Below are 20,823 nucleotides of genomic sequence, written 5' to 3' on the forward strand. Positions count from 1 at the left end.
CAAACTTGCACAACAGGATCATTCTAATTGTACAATTAGACAAATAATAAAGAAGTACCGACACTAATTTCTGAAGTAGTCTCATTTTACTCCTAATCTTATCTTTGGTTAGCGTAAAAGACATCGTGTACATCGCGGGCAAGTCAGATAGGAGTGCGTCAATAAATAATGGTGAATTCTTCTTTATTTCACAAGGGCGGTTGTGTTTAAATTCAACTGTTTGGCTGCCTATCACCAGACCACACCACACCACCGCTGCGAAAGTTCTTGATATTGCCAGAAAACGAATTACAATAGTAATCGTCGTAGATGTCAAAAACATCGCAGCAAAATGTGGAAAACATGAACAATGAGTACTCTGGCGTGAAATAAATGATATTGATATTTGCATCTGGCCCTTTTGAGTTATTCATATAGTTAGGCTTACCATACGTCCTCTTTTAAGAGGATTTGTCCTCTTTTTTGACTTTTTTGAAAGTGTCCTCGGAGGACGCCCTTTTGTCCTCTTTTTTGAGATTTTGTCCTCTTTTCTAGGATTTAGAGCAGATTTAGAGCCAATTGCGAGTGATATGCCATATATTAGCACAGACGTGAAGCTCCGACGGGTGAAAAACGGTGAATTTAGCTCTGAGCGAAAAGATGACCTTTTTTTTTTTTTTTTTTTTTTTTTTAGTCATCCACCTAGCAATGTGGGGAGAAAAACGGTATTTTGAGTTCTGAGCGGAAGAGATGACCTTTTTTTTTTTTTTTTTTTTTAGTTAACCAGTCACAAAGTGGGAAAAATTAACCGGTATTTGAGAATTCTACTCCGGTTTTTAAAGTTGGAAATTTATGAAAAAGTGTCCTCTTTTTAGATTTCCAAAATATGGTAAGCCTACATATAGTACGGTATCCATGCGGCATGACTGCCGACAACATCAGCCGCGCGGTAAGTTGTGTGGTCGCGAAAGTTTAGGAGCTGGTCCAGTATGAAAGTAGAATTACGTCCGTTCCCACGGTTAAGATTTCGGATAACTATACAATAATTTTAAATTCCCATGTGTAGTTTTTTCATTTATTTCTTAACTAATTTGGGATACGTGTAATGAAACTCAGTAGCTGTAAGCGGTGTCTTCGTCAATTAACTGATATACTGGTCTGATCAGATGGTTTCTCCTCACCTCCAGACAACACCTAAAATTCCCTCGGCCATTTCTTTGTTACCGCCGAACATGTTTCACTCCCACATTGCGTAAAGGTCTCCTTTCAGTATCCACGCTTTTGTGAAAAAAACTATTTACGCGACTTATGCCACGTGTAGCATTGCCACGCATAACAAAGACTGTAGGTGGTGATAAATCTACTGGTTTCAAAATATACACCATAGCAGGGGGTCGGTACTTTCCGTATCCTTTGTACCAATCTAACAATACGTTACTTCCGTGATTCCGATCTCATATCTCGTTATCAACCTTTTATCTGAATCTCTACAAACATTTTGTATTAATTGTGTTGCGTGTTAATGAGGAATTTCATATGTCCCTTTTAAGAGGATTGATCCTCTTTTTCAGTAAAAGTAAAATGACCACCGAGGACGACTCAATGTCCTCGTTTTTCGCAATCCGCCCTCTCTTTTTGTTTTGTGTGCTAGTTCGAGTGAACACTTACCATACGTCCTCCTTTAGGAGGATTGCTCTCTTTCATAGCTTTGAGAGCCAGTCGAATGTACATGGACAATTGGACAACTAAAATATTTCATGAATGACGCGAAGCTGGATTTCGACGTCAGTGACGGCAAGGTTGACTAAAAGAAGTCAACTCCCACCTATTTTACGTGGAACGGGTGTAGCTAGTTGAGTCGGAAAATGGCCTTTTTCTAGGCAACCCAATATTATTTCCCGTAAAAGTTTCCAAATTATTTAATCTCTCGTCCGCTATTATATCTCTTGTAACTTGGAGAAACTGTCCTCTTTTTCGGATCTCAAAAATATGGTAACCCTAGCGTTAACTCCGTTGAAATGTCTCGTGCGCGAGCGTAGTTTCCGTTTACATTATCGCCAGCCGTGCTGAATAAAGGAAGAATAAATGGGCTTCTGGATTGATTTGGAAGGCATCTTCGAGATTGCTAACTTTTCAAGTCGTTGCAACTATAAGTAGATCGAGACTGTTTTATTCACTGAAAATTAAAATGGCTGTACCATATGCAACGATATGTTCCACATGCCCCATCAACCCCCTGTCTCTGTTTTCGAATTATTGGTAGCACGAACGGTAGCCTACATGTAATACATCAACTCTATGCCAACGTTTTGGATGAAAGTCTTCCGGAATACCCTCACCTTTGCCGAAAAAGCATTAAAAACGTCCTCCCCATTAGCGCCCGTCGGATTGTCAGTTCGGATTGAATGTATTGGCCGCAACAATGACGGCATCACGAAACAAATTGGTTATGAAAAATACATTTGGGTGGGGGAGGGGGGCGATTGCCAGGAGTTGTCAGTAACGGAGTACTTGTATGTTTAAGAGGTACTCAGGAAGGTTTTTGTCTACTTGCAGTACAAGGTGATTGTTTATTAAGATTGCGACACTATTACTGTTACTTAATGTATACACGTTGAGTTGTGAAAAGTGGAAAGTATTTTGTTGAAACGTTTGCATCACTGTGTGCGTGAAATTCTATACTGGCAACAGCTGAAAAAAGTCCCTCGGCCATTGCTTTGTTATCTCGAAGGTGTTACGCAATCATTGCGAACAAGTTTCCATTCAGTATCCAATTTCATAATAAACAATACCAATACTATTTACTGAACCTATGTCACATGTTTCGATACGCACAGCAAAGAAGGTCTAGTGAGAAAGTTATTCATTTTGGTATGTTGACTATAGGGGTCGTTATCTTATACGCGTCAAATGTAGGCCTACTATTTTAAAAATACATTCACAATTAGCTGATTAGCGCCCGAGTTCCGTACTCATATCCCGTTATGCGTTATTCATCTTATCTGGAGACCCTATTAACGCCTGATATTGGCTGCCTGCCTTGAAATGTGTCATGCGCGTTAAAGCAGTTACACTACATCCCGCATCTTCGCCAGCTGTGGGGAATGAATCACGAATACATGGGCTAATCAGTGGATGGTGACTGAGTTGCCAGTTAGCATGATCTCAATTTCCATTGATAATAAATGAATGATACAGCTGCAAATGATGTCGCATAAAAGCAGTCTATAGCCGTATCAATTTAAAAAAATCGTAACAGTCATAAAGGAAAGGAAAGGACGATGTATATTTCTTTCCTTGGTGTTTTGCGGCATATGCACCGACTCATTTCCCGAATTAACAAAATTATCTGCATCTATTCTGATTCTGAGTTTTCTCATTTTCAACAACAAATACGGAATAAACAGACCTTGCTTATGGTTGTTGATTTATTATTTAAACAGTTGTGGTTCGTGGTACGTGTCCAAGCGTTTTGAAAAGTTGATCAAATCGGTGGTGCACCGTTGTTATTATAGTGTAAATGCGCATGTGGTGTATACAACCAAACCACTTCTGCCAAACTTCAGAAAGGATGTACTTCCTGCTTTAAATGCAAGTAACGTCGTCTACGAATTTAAGTGCCACTGTGATAGTAGGTATGTGGGACGTACATCACAAAGATTGTTTGAACGGATAACGCAACACATTCCCAAATTGATTCGCTCAAAAACTTTCGCAAATGACCGTACGGAGTTAGCACGCCAATGCAAATCAGCCGCAAAAACTGACTGCTATGACGATTATCAAGCATACGCTTCGTCAATTGGCCAACATTTAAGTGAGAACCATTCTTGCGCTCAAAACTATAATGACCAAATGTTCACTGTCATTGCGCGAGGCAGATCCTTGTTTCATTTGAAAGTCTTAGAATCAACAATCATCCAATTGACCAAGCCTATTTTATGTAGACAAAAAGATTTTCTGTACAACTTACAAATTTCTCATTAGTGCGTTCTAATTCGTGTTTGTTATTGTTTACTTTCCAATTGCTATGTTACTATGGTTGCCAGTAAATTCGGCCCTCGGTAAATTCGGCCAGTGAATTCGGCCATGACCTCGGTAAATTCGGCCCTCCGAGAATATTGTAAAATGTATTACCAACCGTTAACATGAATTAATTACATAATTATACTATTATTAGGTGATTTGGATGTCAGGGTATGCGTAGATCGCGTAATCGTGGGAGATGGCGCGGATATTCACGGGGCTGAATTTACCGATGGCCGAATTTACTCTGTAAATTCGTCCCTCGGAGAATTTTGTATAAAAATGTATTACCAACTATTAATGTGAATGAATTACATAATTATATTATTATCGAGTGATTTGGAGGTAAGGGTATGCGTATATCACACAGTCACGGGAGATAACGCGGATATTTACGGGGCCGAATTTACTGAGGACCGAATTCAATCGGTAAATTCGGCCCTCGGAGAATTTTGTGTAAAATTGTCTTACCAACTATTAATATGAATTATATTACATAATTTTATTATTATCAAGTGATTAGGAGGTTAGGGTTAGGATTAGGGTTATGGTTAGGTTAGGGTTAGGATTAGGGTTAGGTTAGGGTTAGGTTAGGGTTATGATTAGGGTTAGGTTAGGATTAGGGTTAGGTTAGGGTTAGGATTAGGTTAGGGTTAAGGTTAGGTAATGTTATTGTAACTGTTATTGTTACCTAGGCTTACCATATTTTGGAAATCTAAACAGAGGTCATTTTTTCAGAAATGTCAGACTTGCAAAACCGGAGAAGAATTCTCAAAAACCGGTAAATTTTTTCCACTTTGTGATCGGTTGACTAAAAAAAAAAAAGGTCATCTTTTCCGCTCAGATCTCAAAATACCGTTTTGCTCTCCACGTTGCCAGGTGGATGTCTAAAAAAAAGGTCATATTTTCGCTCAGAGCTAAAGTCACCGTTTTTCACTCCGAAATACCCGCCGGAGCTTCACTTCTGTGCTAATTTGCGGTATATCACTCGCAATTTGCTCTGAATCTGACCTAAATTTTCAAAAAAGAGGACAAAATCTCAAAAAAGAGGACAAAAGGGCGTCCTCCGAGGACACTTTCAAAAAAGTCAAAAAAGAGGATAAATCCTCTTAAAAGAGGACGTATGGTAAGCCTATTGTTACCCTGGCCCTGGCTGAATTTACCGGGGGCCGAATTTACCGAGGGCCGAATTTACCGAGGGCCGAATTCACTGGCCGAATTTACCGAGGGTCGAATTTACTGGAAATCGTTACCATAGTACCGTACAGTTCAAAGTTTGTTATTGTTGCCATTGTTACATTGCGGGCTTCATGGTATGTAATTTCTGATTGTTGCGTCATACTTTGCCTTTCTGGTTTTGCTTTTCATTCTGCTTAAATCCCTTCAGTGTGCCATTAACTCTTGAAAAGAGGCACCCGAAAAGTCTTCGAGTTGAATAAATATTTTACTGCAATGGATGTTGTATTGAAAGTGATTTATTATTCGACAACAACAGTAGATCGTAACCGATACTAACCTTTGGGGAACACTTATGCTAATTTGTAGGGATGGTGTCAACGTGAGGTTCACGTACGCGTTCTTGGTAGGTTCTGCACTGTGGACCGTTTTCATGTATTACAATTTATCACGCCATTATTACATCTATGGTTTAAATTCTTTGCATTTCAACTTCAGACCACTCCATGCGAGGCGCTGGAAGCATATAAATATCAACACTAAACGAGCATACACCATGCCAACCCCAAAAATTTTACTTGCTGTGTTACTAAGGTTTGCTAGAAATTTTCTGCCTGACCCGCAATCACATAACATCAACAACGAAATCACTATATGTAAGTAGTCAGCGAATGATGCTTATTCAACCAATCATTGAAATTGATATAAAAATAGTTCGTCGTCCAATGTAAAGATCAAGCAGGCTTCTGAGATTCAACTTCTCAATGATTGGACGCCGAATACATTGTCCGGACTGGCCTTTATCCCTAAAGGGGCACTGCACTCAAAAAATGATGTGATTTCAAATAGAAGGGCAAGACGATTTTTTTTTCGCCGCAGCCATTTTCTTCAGAACGCCACCGTAATGGAGCTGCCATTTATTGAAATTTCCCCAGAACCTTCACGCTCCAGCTGTCGCGGCTGTGCGTCATTTCTTAACCCGTTACAAGGCACGATGTCTTCACAGCCGCACTTGCTCGGCGCGATTAGGGAGTCCACAACAATATTTGAACTTTGATCAGAATAAAATAAAAATATTTTAGAGTTGACTATATCTGTGACTTGAAAAAGTAAACAGGACCGCATCTAGATAGTTGCTATGTCATGGGTAAATGATGCGAAATATCTCGTGTCTGTCTCTACCGCAAGACCACTACTCTAAAGGTGCAGTGTACAGTCTATAGAATGTAAACGTGGAATGGCAGCGACCGATTTTGCAGCTTCGTTCCGCTTCGCTGAGGCTTTACTTAGACTTATTTTACGGCAGCTACTGTAGGATTTCTGGCAATCCAAAAGTTGTCTTCCAGAGCTCAGAATTTACTGAATCCGGTCTTAATCGAAAGCTACTGTCGTACTGATTTCGAAAATATCTATCAAAATATGGTGAAGCACCGTACTGAGATGAAAAACCACCCTCAACATCTAAAATTTGCATTGTTCAGAACAATCGGATGACCGCGAAGCAATGACCATAACAATGACCCATTGCGGCTCTTCGATTGTTCGGACAATGCCGATAATTCAGACTTGGAGGGCGAATTCTAAGAGGTTCAGTGCCTGATCATATTTTTATTAACATTTTCGGAATCAGTGCGACAGTAGCTTGCGATCAAGACCAGATTCAGTAAATTCTGAGCTCTGGAAGACAACTTTTGGATTACCAGAAATCCTACAGTAGCTGCCGTAAAATAAGTCTGAGTAAAGCTTCAGCGAAGCGGAACGAAGCTGCAAAATCGGTCGCTGCCATTCCATGTTTACATTCTATAGTACAGTCAGTAATACGCTGCAAAATGACAGCTTGAAAATGACAGCTGTATGAATAGCTTTGCATATACAACTGTAATGGCATCTCCGTATCAGTCAACTGGCAAATATAGAGTCATGACAAGCTTCAGACACAAATCCTCCTGAATTAACATCGTACATTGAGCGCCGGTACCTTACGCCTAGACTTAACGTAACTAAACCGCCCTGGAATGTTGAACATAATTCCTTCATAATATCGGCTGACAAATATCTCAAGTTCGATCAGTAAGTAATTGCCTAATCGCGTCGAGCAAATGCGACGGTGAAGATATCTCGCCATAAATTTTGTCAACGGGTTAGGAAACGATGACGCGCAGCCGCGGCAGCTGGAGCGTGAAGGTCCTGTGGAAATCTCAATAAATTGCAGCTACAGTATACGGTGACGTTCTGAAGAGAATGACTTGGGCCCGAATTCTTTTATTCGTTTTGCCCTCCAATTTGAGACCACGTCATTTTTAGAGTGCAGTGCCCCTTCAAGGTGTACATTCCCTTGAGATTTCTCGTCGAAATTGTTGCCAAAGCGACGGAAGATACTCATTGTATGGGATCAGTATAGCACTTGATTGCTCCAATTGATAAATTTTGTGACGTTAAAAAGTCAGCTTGTACTTCAGTATTGTGGCATAATGGGACCTGAGTCGTCGCTAGGTATATATAGTGGTGTGCATTAATATATCACTTCACTGACATGAAGGGTTGGAATTAGCAATACGACGTCACGTAACGTCATAAGCTTCACGTTCGCTTTTGCACAGAACCATTCAAAAAGGTTCCCGTTTACACGAACCTGAACCTTTCAGGTGTTCGCACCATCCCACTAATCTGCATCCTTCAAAATTTTAGTCGTGACGTCCAGGGATCCCCCACGCTGGCTAAGGGAGTACCCGGTGTTCCAGGGAACGCCGGTTGAGAATCACTGATTTACATGGGTAGGGCCTACTATGATGGTTTTAGGTTTATAGTAAGACGCCTTTAGACTGTATGAAACAGAGAAGCTCACTCACAAATTCATAACGATCGATAACATCAAAACGTCTTGCATGATACGGGTGTGCGCACATAGAGGTTTGATCTTCGTGCGAATAATGTTTCGCAGTAAAATCAGCAAACGATAGGTCCAGTGCGGTAGCGACCAAAATACATACCCTTTTGCCACGCACACTTTGAGGACCACTGGCGTCACCGACGCCGTTGCAAGCTCAAGAAAAGCAGTTGGTGGGATTCTTCGCTTGAAACGATATTTTTGGCACGCAGCCATAACTTTTAGACATTGACATATTTTAGTATCCTACATACGAAAGGTTGTTGACCCGTACTCTTCGATACACGAAATCGGATGTGCAACAGAAACACCCAATGCAAATATACTTGAATGCAATAAAATGTACACACAAAAAGTGGGCTCAGAACGCAGTAATGTCTAATACAATGGAAAAATTCCATGAGTATGGTTATTCCATAACTCCGCTTTCACGCGAAAAAATAAGTAACTTATAATATCAGCAGTTCAGTCACGGTTTTCTTTTGTACGTTTTGCATATCGCGTATACCCATGAGGCACTCGGATTCTTCTACACTAACGTGAATATGTTAGTGCCGGACATGAGACAAAGGGACTTGGGACAAAAATATCTTGCTACGTAGTTGTGTCAGTACTATATTTTAACTTTAAGTTATTGTATTCGAATTTTTACGGAAGCGCAGATTAGCAGTGACTTGCTTTTCATTCGACTCTACTTAGCCATTATCTAGATTTGAAGGATATCGAAGATTTTCGGTAATTACAGTAATTTGAGCTTTTATATGGTTATACGTATCTTCTAATTTAGAGACAATTTGGCAAAACCTATGTGATATTCGTAATCAGCAACCTTGAAAACGCCAGACACGACTCCTATATATTTTGCCCATTATTTTTCATTTCGCTGCCCAGTGTTTATGTTAGTAACCTTACCTCACATAGTCACAAGTCAAAAAGATATAAGTGGATCATATTCATTTGCAGTTTGGGTATTGGAATTATATTGAATTACCGACCTTCAGCATGGGGTCGTTACGTCTTGGAAGCGGGGTAGTTCTGTGCCTAGCATTAGTATTTACTGTCCTTGCATTGGCAACGCCAGCTTGGATTGCTGACCCGATTTCATCTGTCGGACTTTTCAAAGCTCAATCAGGAGGCGTTTCGGGTGGTGGTAAGAAATTAATGGCCTTTCAATCTCCAATTATTTACGCGTATTCAACTGACGTGGAATAATACAGATAGGCTCTTTGGCTAGGAGTAGTCTTGGTTCTTCGTTGTAAAGACTCGTCGCTACCATACATTATTTCGTAAAATCTGTAACGACGCTGAGATGTGCGATTATACTGCTTTGATTATGATGCTGATGATGGGCCTTCCAAAATTGTTGGTTTTTGGAGCAGCGTGTACCAAATCGAATGAAGCTATATAATGCCAATTCCAATTCACCAAACCAAGACTGTTTCATGACATCTATTGATATTGTGCCAGTTATCAAACGTGATGCGGAAAAGGTGGCAATAGCATTCGTCGTACTCGCCATGATCAGTCTGCTCACTGCTTCCATACTGGTTATAATCGCTGCGAAAGTCGAAGAAAAGGACAAATTGGGGAAAATTGGTGGGGCATCTGCAGTCGTGGCTGGTACGTAGGCCAATCGTATGCATAGCGAATAGCGACAACATTAGATGATTACAGCAATTTCATATTAACAAAAACAAGTATGAGAATTTATTTTACTATTTACAGCCTTGTTTCTTCTCGTTGCCATGGCTACATACACCGGGCTCACAAAGGATTTGGTTGATGCTGCGCCAACTATCAAGTGGGGTTACAGCTATGCCCTTGGCTGGGTTGCATTCTGTCTTGCTGTTATTGCTGGACCACTTGCTATATTTGCAAAATAAAATTGTCGTCACAATTATATGAATATACGATAAATATTCATGATTTATTTATTAATTAATACAACCGTCATATTATTGAATAGTATAGTCATAGTCAATAGTATAGTCATATACCCCTGACGAGTGTAAGCCGAAAATATTCGGGTTGATTTCAATATTCAATTGTATATTGAAGTTTTGTACCTCAAAGTAGCACTTTAATCGTCATATTAGAAACAAACATTTAACGAATCGCCTTTATCAAGGAATTCCATGATCTACATCAACAGCGGCATTTATTTTGGAAGTATGGTCTAACTCTGGGGTGGGCAATTATTTTTCTCCACAGCCAAATGAGAAGCATAGCATACGTTGGCGGGCTGAGTCGAATATTTTAACTGTATTTTCCAGCGTATTAATTTTATTTCCTAATTGAAAGCAGTAAATTACATTGGTAATAAATGCTGCTCAGTGGATGTGTTGATATTAGGGAATGACAAAGTGACGGGTAATTACTTGAATATAATCTTTATTTGCCGTCATATTTCGAGACAATGTTAAATATGATGCATTTTGAACTCTCTTTGAACACCTGTCGACGTTTTTCTGTCAAGACATAAAAACATATTTCGGATACTAAGCTTATTATCTTGGTCTCATGTCGTCGCTTTCCTTGCAGCGTGCAGCCCATCGAAATAGCCTTGTTGTTGAGCGAAGCTAGCAGTTCTTCTTAAATTCACCCTTTCTAGACCGAGTGTATGTCTTCGTGCTTTTGTCAAAAGACCGACTTAAATTACATGACTACCTGCTCGGCACTACTACCAATAAGACGGGTTTACTCCTGACTCCAGTGAACAAATATTTTCTAATCCTTCTTTGAATTTTAGCTGTCGGCTTTTTTTTACATGCCAGTTCATCCTTCATGGATGCTGATGAATCGTAGTAATCACGGGATCTGACTTAATTTATGAATTGGGGATTTGGATACGTATCGCGTAACAATTTGAAGCACATACCATGCAATGCGTAATGTCACAAGTGCAACAAAAATGGTTTGGTGACTTCATGTGACTTTAATTGTTACGGCATAATTTGCGACATTGCATATATTTTGAGACTAGATTACGCATGAGAGGTACGTATAGGCTGCGCAAGCGCGGCATATTAATATACATATTAATATACATATTAATATTCCCGGGCCGCTCAGAATAAAGCTCCGCGGCCCGCACTTTGCCCGGGTCTGATCTAACTGCGAATGGATTTCGACAAATTTGAGTGCCTGGGTGATTCTATTTCTAATCGACTAATAAGATTCGATTCAAAGCGAGTATATTCTTATATCACTCACTCTGATGTTACGAGTGGGGATGATGTGAAAAGCTAAATTTACGACCAAAAACAAAATACTGATAGTTCTCCAACATCGCAAAGATAACTTGGCATTTTGCGTACTTCATTTCCCTTGTGATAGTGATGTGGTGTTATAAGATATGTCGTTTCGGTTGACTAATGTGTACAGCTGTGTACTACATATTAGGGGGTGTTGCGGTCCGATTAGCCAAGGATTTTGCGGTGGCAGAAAATATAAGAAGTATTATTATCGTTGATAAGTATAAGTTTTAGGTAAAAGGGGAGTATCATCAAATTACAAAAAAAAAATCGACTTTCAGTACCCTCCCTCTCCCTTAATATTCGATTCAGATTCGAGTTATCGAATAATTGGGTCCAGCCCTACTACTAACATACACCCATGCACATGTGGAATTAAATCTGTAGCCTACGCTTGAATAGGAATCCTCCTAGACGTGGAAATGTACATTCAACCAGGGATATCTAGAATTTCTTCTAGTTCTAGATATCCCTGCATTCCACGAACACACTACGCAATATTTACGAGATATAGGTAAACGTATATATGCTTTACAGGCCAGTAAACCGGATAGATCCCGCATTTCCTATATATCTAGTGGAAACAAAACATGAAGCAATGCTTAGGCTACGTATGTCTGTGTATGTGAATGTGTTTGTGAGTGTCTCTGGTTAGGAGAAAAAGATATGCGTAACACATTCTTGCAAATATACAAGAAATATTTATTGCTCAGAACAGAACTATATAATTCGACATCGGGATTTGTTTGTCCGTAGCATAACAGCCACTCTTACAGCTCTTTTATAATAAGATCTTTTCTAGTTACTCTGGGATACGTCAATGGGCGTAACGAGCGCCAATAAATCAGTTTGTTTGAAATTAGGGCGGGGTTCCTGTTCAGCATGCGCAGTTTAACTCAGGATAGTTGGTTTCATTGAGCTCACTGATAACATTTATGTGGATTCACACCGCAGTCGCCGGCAATAGTTTCATTTGCATCTAATCATCTCGCTGTGAACACTACATGAGTCATAAAGCAATAAGTTGCATTTATGTTAACCGTCATTTTTTAACTGTTAAAAAGCATTTTTATCGGAAAATTGCATGTACATATTTTGACACGGTCGTATTCAAATCAGTTGAAACATTTTGTGTTATGAAAACGACTGGATGCAAAACCTATACGTGACTACTGATATCGGTTTCTATCCGGCCCATGACGCAGGTTGAGTTTGACACCCCTACATTACGCTATCTCGTTACTGACTTTGCTTCTTGGAGAATCCTTTGCACTCGTGACAACTTAGAGTAGCTGTCAATTGTATACCGCCCTGTGACATAATATGTAGCAGCTCAGGAGCAAGTGCGCAGTCAGAGTGTGAATGCTCAATCGTTTGCGCACCAATGGCCAATTCGCTTGCGGTTTGGATTGATCCTCACTTGTTCCGGGTGACATTGCTGCGTCGCAATGCCAAACTAAGGTACAATGTAAATTTCGAGACTGATTTTTTGGGGTGCAAGAACTAAGAAAATAACAAAATTTATATTTTGGCAATCAGCACCGGAGTAGCTTCCGATTGATACCAATTCTATTAAATTTTGCGCTCGGCAAGTTAGTTCAAATATAGTGCCGTAAATTGCCTTTGGTTAAATGGAAAGAATGATATAGCCTAACCCAATCGCAGTGAGCCGCGAGATTTGCTGTTGCCCTCACTATTGTATGACATCTGTCTATAACAGGGGTTGGCAACATGCGGCCGTAGAAGGAAATTTGTGCAACGCCCCGGACAAATAACTCTATTAGTACGTGCTGGCGGCCGTCGACATGAAAATTGAATTTACGAATTGACTCCCGAATTTTTGAGGGAATAATTAATCTTTGAGTGATTTAATTGATCTTGAAATTTCTTTCGCGCGAGGTGCGAATTAATGCGACTTCATTTTTCGATTTTAAAATAGTAGGGTCCTTTGCCTTTTGAGCCTCTGAGTACAGATGCGAACAGCGGAGGAAAATGATGCACCCGATATAAAAGTATTAATTTGAAATCGTGTGCTCCTCACGAAAGATACTTGTTTCTGGTACGTTAATGCGATTCCAATACCTTACCACTCTACTAATAAATCCTGATGAGAGGTAAAAAAATAACAGTATGCAACAAAGTGACTAATTACAATCGGCCCACCGGAATATGCATCATCATTTACTGAACAACAAAAAATTTCATCAAGGTAGGTGGGAACGATTTTAGGGTAAATCGGGGGCACTGAGCTCGAAAATGGCATCAGTTTCTTCAGATTGGCTTTATTTTTCAAGATATCACCGAATTTGGACGTTTTTATTTTATTTTATTCAAACTATGTTACATTTTATACCAACAGCCCATATTAAATGTTTCCTCGGTCCGTCTGTACTGAAACCGCGAGAATGTGAAAAATGTAAAATACAATTAGATCGGCGGAATGAAACTGTGTGTGTCGAACACAAAATACCCCATTTATTCGTATTTCATCGGATTCTCCTAATATATTGTAATTTGTGACAATAAGCTTCGTATACCGATAAATGTGCTTGAAGTGAACAGCAAGTAGCAGTAATTCGGTGATAACATGCCAAGTATGCCCGAACCTACAAAAAGACGACAATTTGTCAACACAGACGAAATAAACAAGCAAGCAATATTTTATTTTACCAATGAGTATTCAAATCTTCTCGTAGAAATAAATCAATATCGGGATGTGCATTAGTGAAGTTCTCAGATGCAACTCCTGTAATTAACTCAAGTTAGCTTGAGATAATATGCAGGAAAGTCCTCTTGTACGGTTTTGATAGGGGCAGATTAGCAATAGGCAGCTGGCAGCAATCAGTCCGAATGTGAGAATCCCAAGTATCTTGATATTTCCCGTCCATTTATTTGAGTTATAGGAGAAACCTTCCACTTCGTTCCTCACTCATATTTGCCGGGTTTTTGAGGAAGAGGTGATACTGAACTTTTTTGCTCATACTTATCTTTGATCCAAGAAGGTTTGTGAGCATCACTTCCACGTTCACCCCATAGTTTCTTTTTTGTCGTCTCATCACAAGTACAAGACCTTCGTTGTTTAACTGATCTTAAGTAAAAGGCGTGGGTTCACTCAGTATTCGTAATAATGTCGAGGAGTAGGTGATAATGCATTTTCTACGGCATATACTATTGCCATCTTCATCTTCCACTACACTACATCCTATATCGTAGCATCATTCGTAATCAGATCTGGAAGGGACGTAAAGCTACAACTTGAATGTTACGGCAGTGGGTAATTGGCTATAAAGCGGAGTCAATGTTGGGGAAGCCCTCAATGTTCCCTAAAATTTTTGACGAGTATGCGCACACTCACCAACTCACTGCGCAGACCCATGGACAACAGTGCGTAAAGACTAAAAAAGGTCATCACTTCGGATTTTTTGTGCGCAACCTAGATTTTCTGTGCGCAGAGACCGTGTCAGCACTGCGCATTTGCGCACGGGCACGGCTTAGAGGGAACACTGCCTATGACTTCTTTTTTTGTTCCAACCTTGCGTCTCATTCATGTAAAAATATCAATCATCATGATGGCTCTTTGCCTTGCACAAACCTTCGGGGATTACAGCTTGCATCATTTAGACCGGGTATCAAACTCAACTTGTATCGCGGGCCGGATACAAACCTTCAGATTGCTCGGGGGCCGCACTAGTCAAATGATTCCTAAATATTACCTCAAAACTCCCGGCCTTGATATTTATTTGAAAACTTCATTATCAAGCCTATGGACATGATAGTATATTACATTATATTACGGGTCATAGGGGTTCTGTTGTAGCTACACCGTTATTCGCAAACAATAAGATTGCAGCAATAGCCGCTGAATGAGGCTGTCGAATAACGTTATGAATGGCTAAAACGGAGGATCTCACGATGATATGAGTTGTCATAGTTCTATGCACCCTTTGTTTTAGTCGTGTACTGGTGTTAGACTAGGGTTACCATACGTCCTCTTTTAAGCGGATTTGTCCTCTTTTTTTGACTTTTTTGAAAGTGTCCTCGGAGGACGGCCTTTTGTCCTCTTTTTTGAGATTTTGTCCTCTTTTTTGAAAATTTAGGTCACATTTAGAGCAAAATGCGAGTGATATGCCGTAAATTAGCACAGAAGTGACGCTCAGGCGGGTATTTCGGAGTGAAAAGCGGTGATTTGAGCTCTGAGCGAAAAGTTGACTTTTTTTTTAGTCATCGATCTAGCAATGCGGAGTGAAAATCGATATTTTGAGCTCTGAGCGGAAAGTTGACCTTTTTTTTAGTCAACCGGTCACAAAGTGGGAAAAATTCACCGATTTTTCAAAATTCTCCGGTTTTGCAAGTCTCAAGTTTCTGAAAAAGTGTCCTCTTTTTAGATTTCCAAAATATGGTAAGCCTATGTTAGGCGAACTCCGTATCCACATTTCTGCGTTCTCGCAATTTGGTGACCAAAGTCGAGTCCCATGTCGGATATGGTTATGGCCTATAAACATACTCTACTTTTACTGCTGTGAGGGATTATTTAATGGAAGTATTTCTTTCTGAAAATCCCCACATTTTCTGTTAGAAATATGCTCGATAATACACGCATTTTCCAATCTACTGGAAGTTGCGTCGCGGGCCGGATAAAATTGTCGGCCGGATGCGGCCCGCCGGCCTTATGTTTGACACCCCTAATTTAGACTTTACCTTGAGTCCCATAAGCGCGAAGTTTCCATCTAATGCTGGTAGACCGTTTGCGGTGCCCGGTGTTGATCTTGATCTCCCAACGTCATACCGAAGTACTCTTTGTAATTGCACTTGGTGACATTTTACATATTGAATCACTTCATGCTCAACGTGATCTCGCAGCATATGTATAGCAAAACCAATTTTGGTCGTTACGACACTTTCTCTGTCTAGCTATATCACTCACTTTTTACATACTTTGAATAGAAATTTCTGAAAATGATAGCAAGGGAAAGTTTCTGATACGAAATAGCGTGTTAAATTTGAGCCCACCAATCATCGATGGTAAGATAAGTGTTATTTTACTATTTCTGTGGCTCAAATAAGGAGGATAATTGACGAAATCTATCAGAACAATAGTATCTAAATGTTAAGTGGTAATTCTTAACATAAAACTAACTATTGCTTAATCAGTGCACTACAACGCACATGCTATCACTATATGGGTGTACGAAAACCCTGGTTGAAGAGCACTGATATAAGCTAATCTAAGCCCATATTCATCTCCTCGAGCGCGAGCTAACCTATATTACCCACAAACATGATATCTTTCACGGCATATAGAAGAAGAGGCAATATCTCAATAAATGGGGCCAATTCGGCAAAAGCAATGCCATTTCGTGCACAGCGCCCCTGATATAACTCTATTGTTATAACTCGATCTCACATATCATGATTTCTTAAAAGAAAAAAAAACTTGATTCACACGTGAATCTGAAAAGATTTTCTCGCTTCGCGCGACCATCACGAATCCCAGTGACTATCAATTACATGACCCCTCGCGTTTTCGATGCGTATAGTGAGACTACACGAAAAGGCAGTTTAACACTGGACACTGGGTAACATGGCTATTGGGTGTCAAGTTAATTCATTGCCACCATGTCCTGGAAGGCGACTGTAGACTACATAAGTAATATAAATTCACCGTGAATACCAAAAAGGTTGTCCACCCCTGGTCTAAAATGAATTTCGGGGAAACCGCCGCCATAGCTCAGAAATTTTAAACTGGTATTTCATGCGACCACCTTATGAATAGCGCAGTGTACACAACTGCCGGGGCGTAGCCAGGGTATCTCGAGGGTCGAGTGGCCAATTTGCGGACGTACGGCCGCGTGTAGCTGTTAAATGATAATTGTGCCGCCGTCTGCACGTGATTAAATGAGCGTGTGTTGGCGGCCGTCAATGTGAAATTTGAATTCACGATTTGGCTTCCGAATATATTTGAGAGAATTTAATTCAACATAAAATTTTCTTCACGCTTATCGATTCCGGGTGACCGGGATTTTTCGTATTTAATGTAATAGTGTCCTGGCCAACCGGACACAAACCCAACATTCTTAGCGAAAGGAGTGTTTACTCACACCCAAAGGGCTGAAGAGGGGGGTACGCGAAATCAGAAGACGCAATATCTCAATAAATGGGGCCAATTCGGCAAAAGCAATGCCATTTTCGTACTCAGCGCCCCTTATATAACTCTATAGTTATAACTCGATCTCACATATCATGGTTTCTTAACCCTTTTAATGGGGGGTGGGGGGTGGGGGGGGTCACTGGTGACTCAAGTTCAAGTTCATCTCTCAATTTCTCCAAGTATATGTGTCGTAGCGGACTGCTTTTGGTTTCTATGGAAAGCCTGCTATCTTCTGATTTATATGATACCTAATTTGAAGGTATAGGGCATGACAATTTTCGAATACCGACGATCTTACATGAAGAGTTCGGCTGAAAATACCCATGTCTTAAGTTTTCAGATATTTTCCGAGTGGGAAATATAGTCAGAAATTCTGCCAGAACATCAGAAGTCGACTTTCACGGTATTCTGTGTAATTTATCAACGTTTCGAACATCAAACCTTGTTCTTGGGAGTTTTGCGAGGGGGTTTGTTAATTGTGGTCACGCTTCGGTGATTTTCGAAAACATAGTCAAGTTCAAGTCCAAGTTCGCGACGGAATATGAGTCATAAACTGGTTTACTATGCCTGCAAATGGTGGGATATGACAGGGGAAAGTATACCACGTTGTTTCATGCCATTAACTGGGCGGTAGGGGTCCGATTGGGTATTGATCATGAACTTGACCATTATGACCACTCACTGACCACGCCCATATGTAAATTTTCCATGTATTTTTGATTTTTCGATATCTGGCGAGCCACGTGGCTTACGGTCATGGTTGACGGCTTGTTTGAAACCAGGCAACGGTGGCAACGCACTGAGGCATCATTTTTGACTCTCTGACGCTACCCTGGGGGTCATTCTGGATAAATGAGAGAGAGAAAGAGATTTTTCAGAAAAAAAGTTTGTTTATTTAGTCTTATAAAAAACCTTAGATATGGCATGGGGTGTCGATCGAAGGCGGAAACGGTAGAAGGCTATACTCCGGCCAATTTTAAACTGGAACAGCTTAGATTGAAGTCTTGGTGAGGTCACGGTATGAATTTGAAAAGTGATGGTCAGTTCTGCAGAAACTGACCCCCCATTAAAAGGGTTAAAGAAAAAAAACTTGATTCACACGTCAATCTGAAAAGATTTTCTCGCTTCGCGCGACCATCACGAATCCCAGTGACTATCAATTACATGACCCCTCGCGTTTTCGATGCGTATAGTGAGACTACACGAAAAGGCAGTTTAACACTGGACACTGGGTAACATGGCTATTGGGTGTCAAGTTAATTCATTGCCACCATGTCCTGGAAGGCGACTGTAGGATACATAAGTAATATAAATTCACCGTGAATACCAAAAAGGTTTTCCAACCCAGGTCTAAAAGGAATCTCGGGGAAACCGCCGCCATAGCTCAGAAATTTTAAACTGGTACTTCATGCGACCACCTTATGAATAGCGCAGTGTACACAACTGCCGGGGCGTAGCCAGGGTATCTCGAGGGTCGAGTGGCCAATTTGCGGACGTACGACCGCGTGTAGCTGTTAAAGGATAATTATGCCGCCGTCTGCACGTGATTAAATGAGCGTGTGTTGGCGGCCGTCAATGTGAAATTTGAATTCACGATTTGGCTTCCGAATATATTTGAGAGAATTTAATTCAACATAAAACTTTCTTCACGCTTATCGATTCCGGGTGACTAGGATTTTTCGTATTTAATGTAATAGTGTCCTTGCAAACCGGACACAAACCCAACATTCTTAGCGAAAGGAGTGTTTACTCACACCCAAAGGGCTGAAGAGGGTGGTACGCGAAATCAGAACCTACGTTCCTACGTGCATTAATAATTTAGGTTAAGATGTTGTACTGGATTTCTACCGTGGTGTAATTCTGACGAAGGTTGCGGTTTCGTTTGCCATGGGTGTATATTCACACCCGTATATCATGGGTGGTACGCAGGTGGAAATACACACTCTTTTCTCTAAGAGTGTACAAATGCGAACCCTGAAGAAAATGATTCTATGCCAACATCCTAGCTGGAGTTGGTGTGAGCCTGAGGTTCACGTTTGCGATCGGTGTTTAAACCTCAGAAATTTGAGAAACGAACCTTGGCAAGTTTTACACAGTGGTAAGTCTTTTCATTTAAACTTCGGAACCTTTTTTGTATGGCGCTGGCAGCATGAACAGAAATTCAGCAATAATCGAGCATGTACCTTGCTCGAAATGTTCAGCTTTCCGTTTATGAATATTTAGTGGATCTTGGCTTTGAGCTTGGCCCGAAAAAACAATTATTATATTGAATGACATCAAGGAAATTGATGTAGAGAATGTATCGTTATCGTCTATATTTTGATTTGATATATTTATTCTGTGATAAAATCCGAATTCGCTCGAATAGGTGTTTCTCTTGGCTCTTGTATACCATGATTTTGGGAAACCGTTTTTTCACTCTGCGTTACGGCGTGAGGTTATATTCCTTGAAAGTCCTCGTCGAAATCGTTGGCAAAGCGACGGACAATATCGATTTATGGAAGCAGTACATCTTTTCAGTGTTCCAATTGTTGATACATTTGGTGATGGTTGGGAAGACAGCTTTCAAGTTTCTTCAGCATTGTGGCATAATGTGGCCCGAGTCGTCGCTAGGTATCTTGCAGGCTTGAAAAACTAGAAAATTTCCAGCGTTTCCGAATTAGATTAGAATTAGAATGAGAGCTACACAGTTTTTTTCCAAATTAGATTGGAATTAGAATCAGAGGTCCACAGCTTTTTCTCCAAATTAGATTAGGGTTAAAATTAAAGCTACACAATTTTTTCCGGATTAGATTAGAATTAGAATTACTGATTTCGCAAAAACTTGGAAATTCCACGAAATTCTGATTGAAAATAAATACTGCTAAAATCAGTTTCATTTCAACTCACAGTGCATTCCCATAACAATGAGAATGGTTAATGACTCTTCATCAAGCTTGATGGCTCGTTTGCACGATAACAGGGGTCACAAACACGACGCTGCGAGGTCACATTTTGCAGCCGGAGATGTCATTAGTGATTTTAGAAAAACGCGAAATAAAGTATTTTGAAATGCCGAAGCAATCATCCTCTTTTCATGGTATAGTTGACGGCATGAAAGTGAACATTGAACAAGCTTGCGTTAACTATCTCTTTTTCTTGGCGGCAGTTCTGTTTGTGATCGTTTCTAGCATGTTGTTCGCAGACTACAACCTACTATGCCAGCATGGCTATTATTCGTCACACTAACTACTTACTACTATGACTGTACGGTGTAAGCAATGCGATGGCAACTTGGCACTGGATTTTCCTGAGCCAGAGGTATATTCTCGCTACAAAATACCCCGGACAAAGAGGCATTTCCAGGAAAACCT

At 40.3% G+C, this 20,823-nt stretch overlaps 4 protein-coding genes across 5 annotated transcripts in view; 2 read left to right on the forward strand and 2 right to left on the reverse strand.

Moving 5' to 3' along the window:
• The window catches only part of LOC145439913 (epithelial membrane protein 1-like), a 50,687-nt gene extending 40,670 nt beyond the window's left edge, over positions 1-10,017 (reverse strand). Inside the window, exon 1 of the mRNA XM_080317583.1 lies at positions 10,007-10,017. The gene's annotated coding sequence lies outside the window, so the exon portion shown is untranslated. The remainder of the gene's footprint in view (positions 1-10,006) is intronic.
• Positions 1-20,823, forward strand: part of LOC145439906 (peptidyl-prolyl cis-trans isomerase-like) — a 362,730-nt gene that overhangs the window by 154,042 nt on the left and 187,865 nt on the right. The gene's annotated exons all lie outside the window — the stretch shown is intronic.
• LOC145439892 (meprin A subunit beta-like) overlaps positions 1-20,823 on the reverse strand; it is a 233,110-nt gene that overhangs the window by 95,114 nt on the left and 117,173 nt on the right. The gene's annotated exons all lie outside the window — the stretch shown is intronic.
• Positions 7,907-10,564, forward strand: LOC145439916 (uncharacterized). The gene is made up of 3 exons (XM_080317587.1): positions 7,907-9,218; positions 9,536-9,688; positions 9,794-10,564. Exons 1-3 carry the CDS (start codon positions 9,071-9,073, stop codon positions 9,949-9,951), a joined length of 459 nt encoding a protein of 152 aa, XP_080173713.1. The 5' UTR covers positions 7,907-9,070; the 3' UTR covers positions 9,952-10,564.

This window comes from Botryllus schlosseri, chromosome 5, assembly GCF_051294905.1.
Source record: "Botryllus schlosseri isolate E-star chromosome 5, Bs_hap1, whole genome shotgun sequence".
Lineage (NCBI taxonomy): Eukaryota > Metazoa > Chordata > Ascidiacea > Stolidobranchia > Styelidae > Botryllus > Botryllus schlosseri.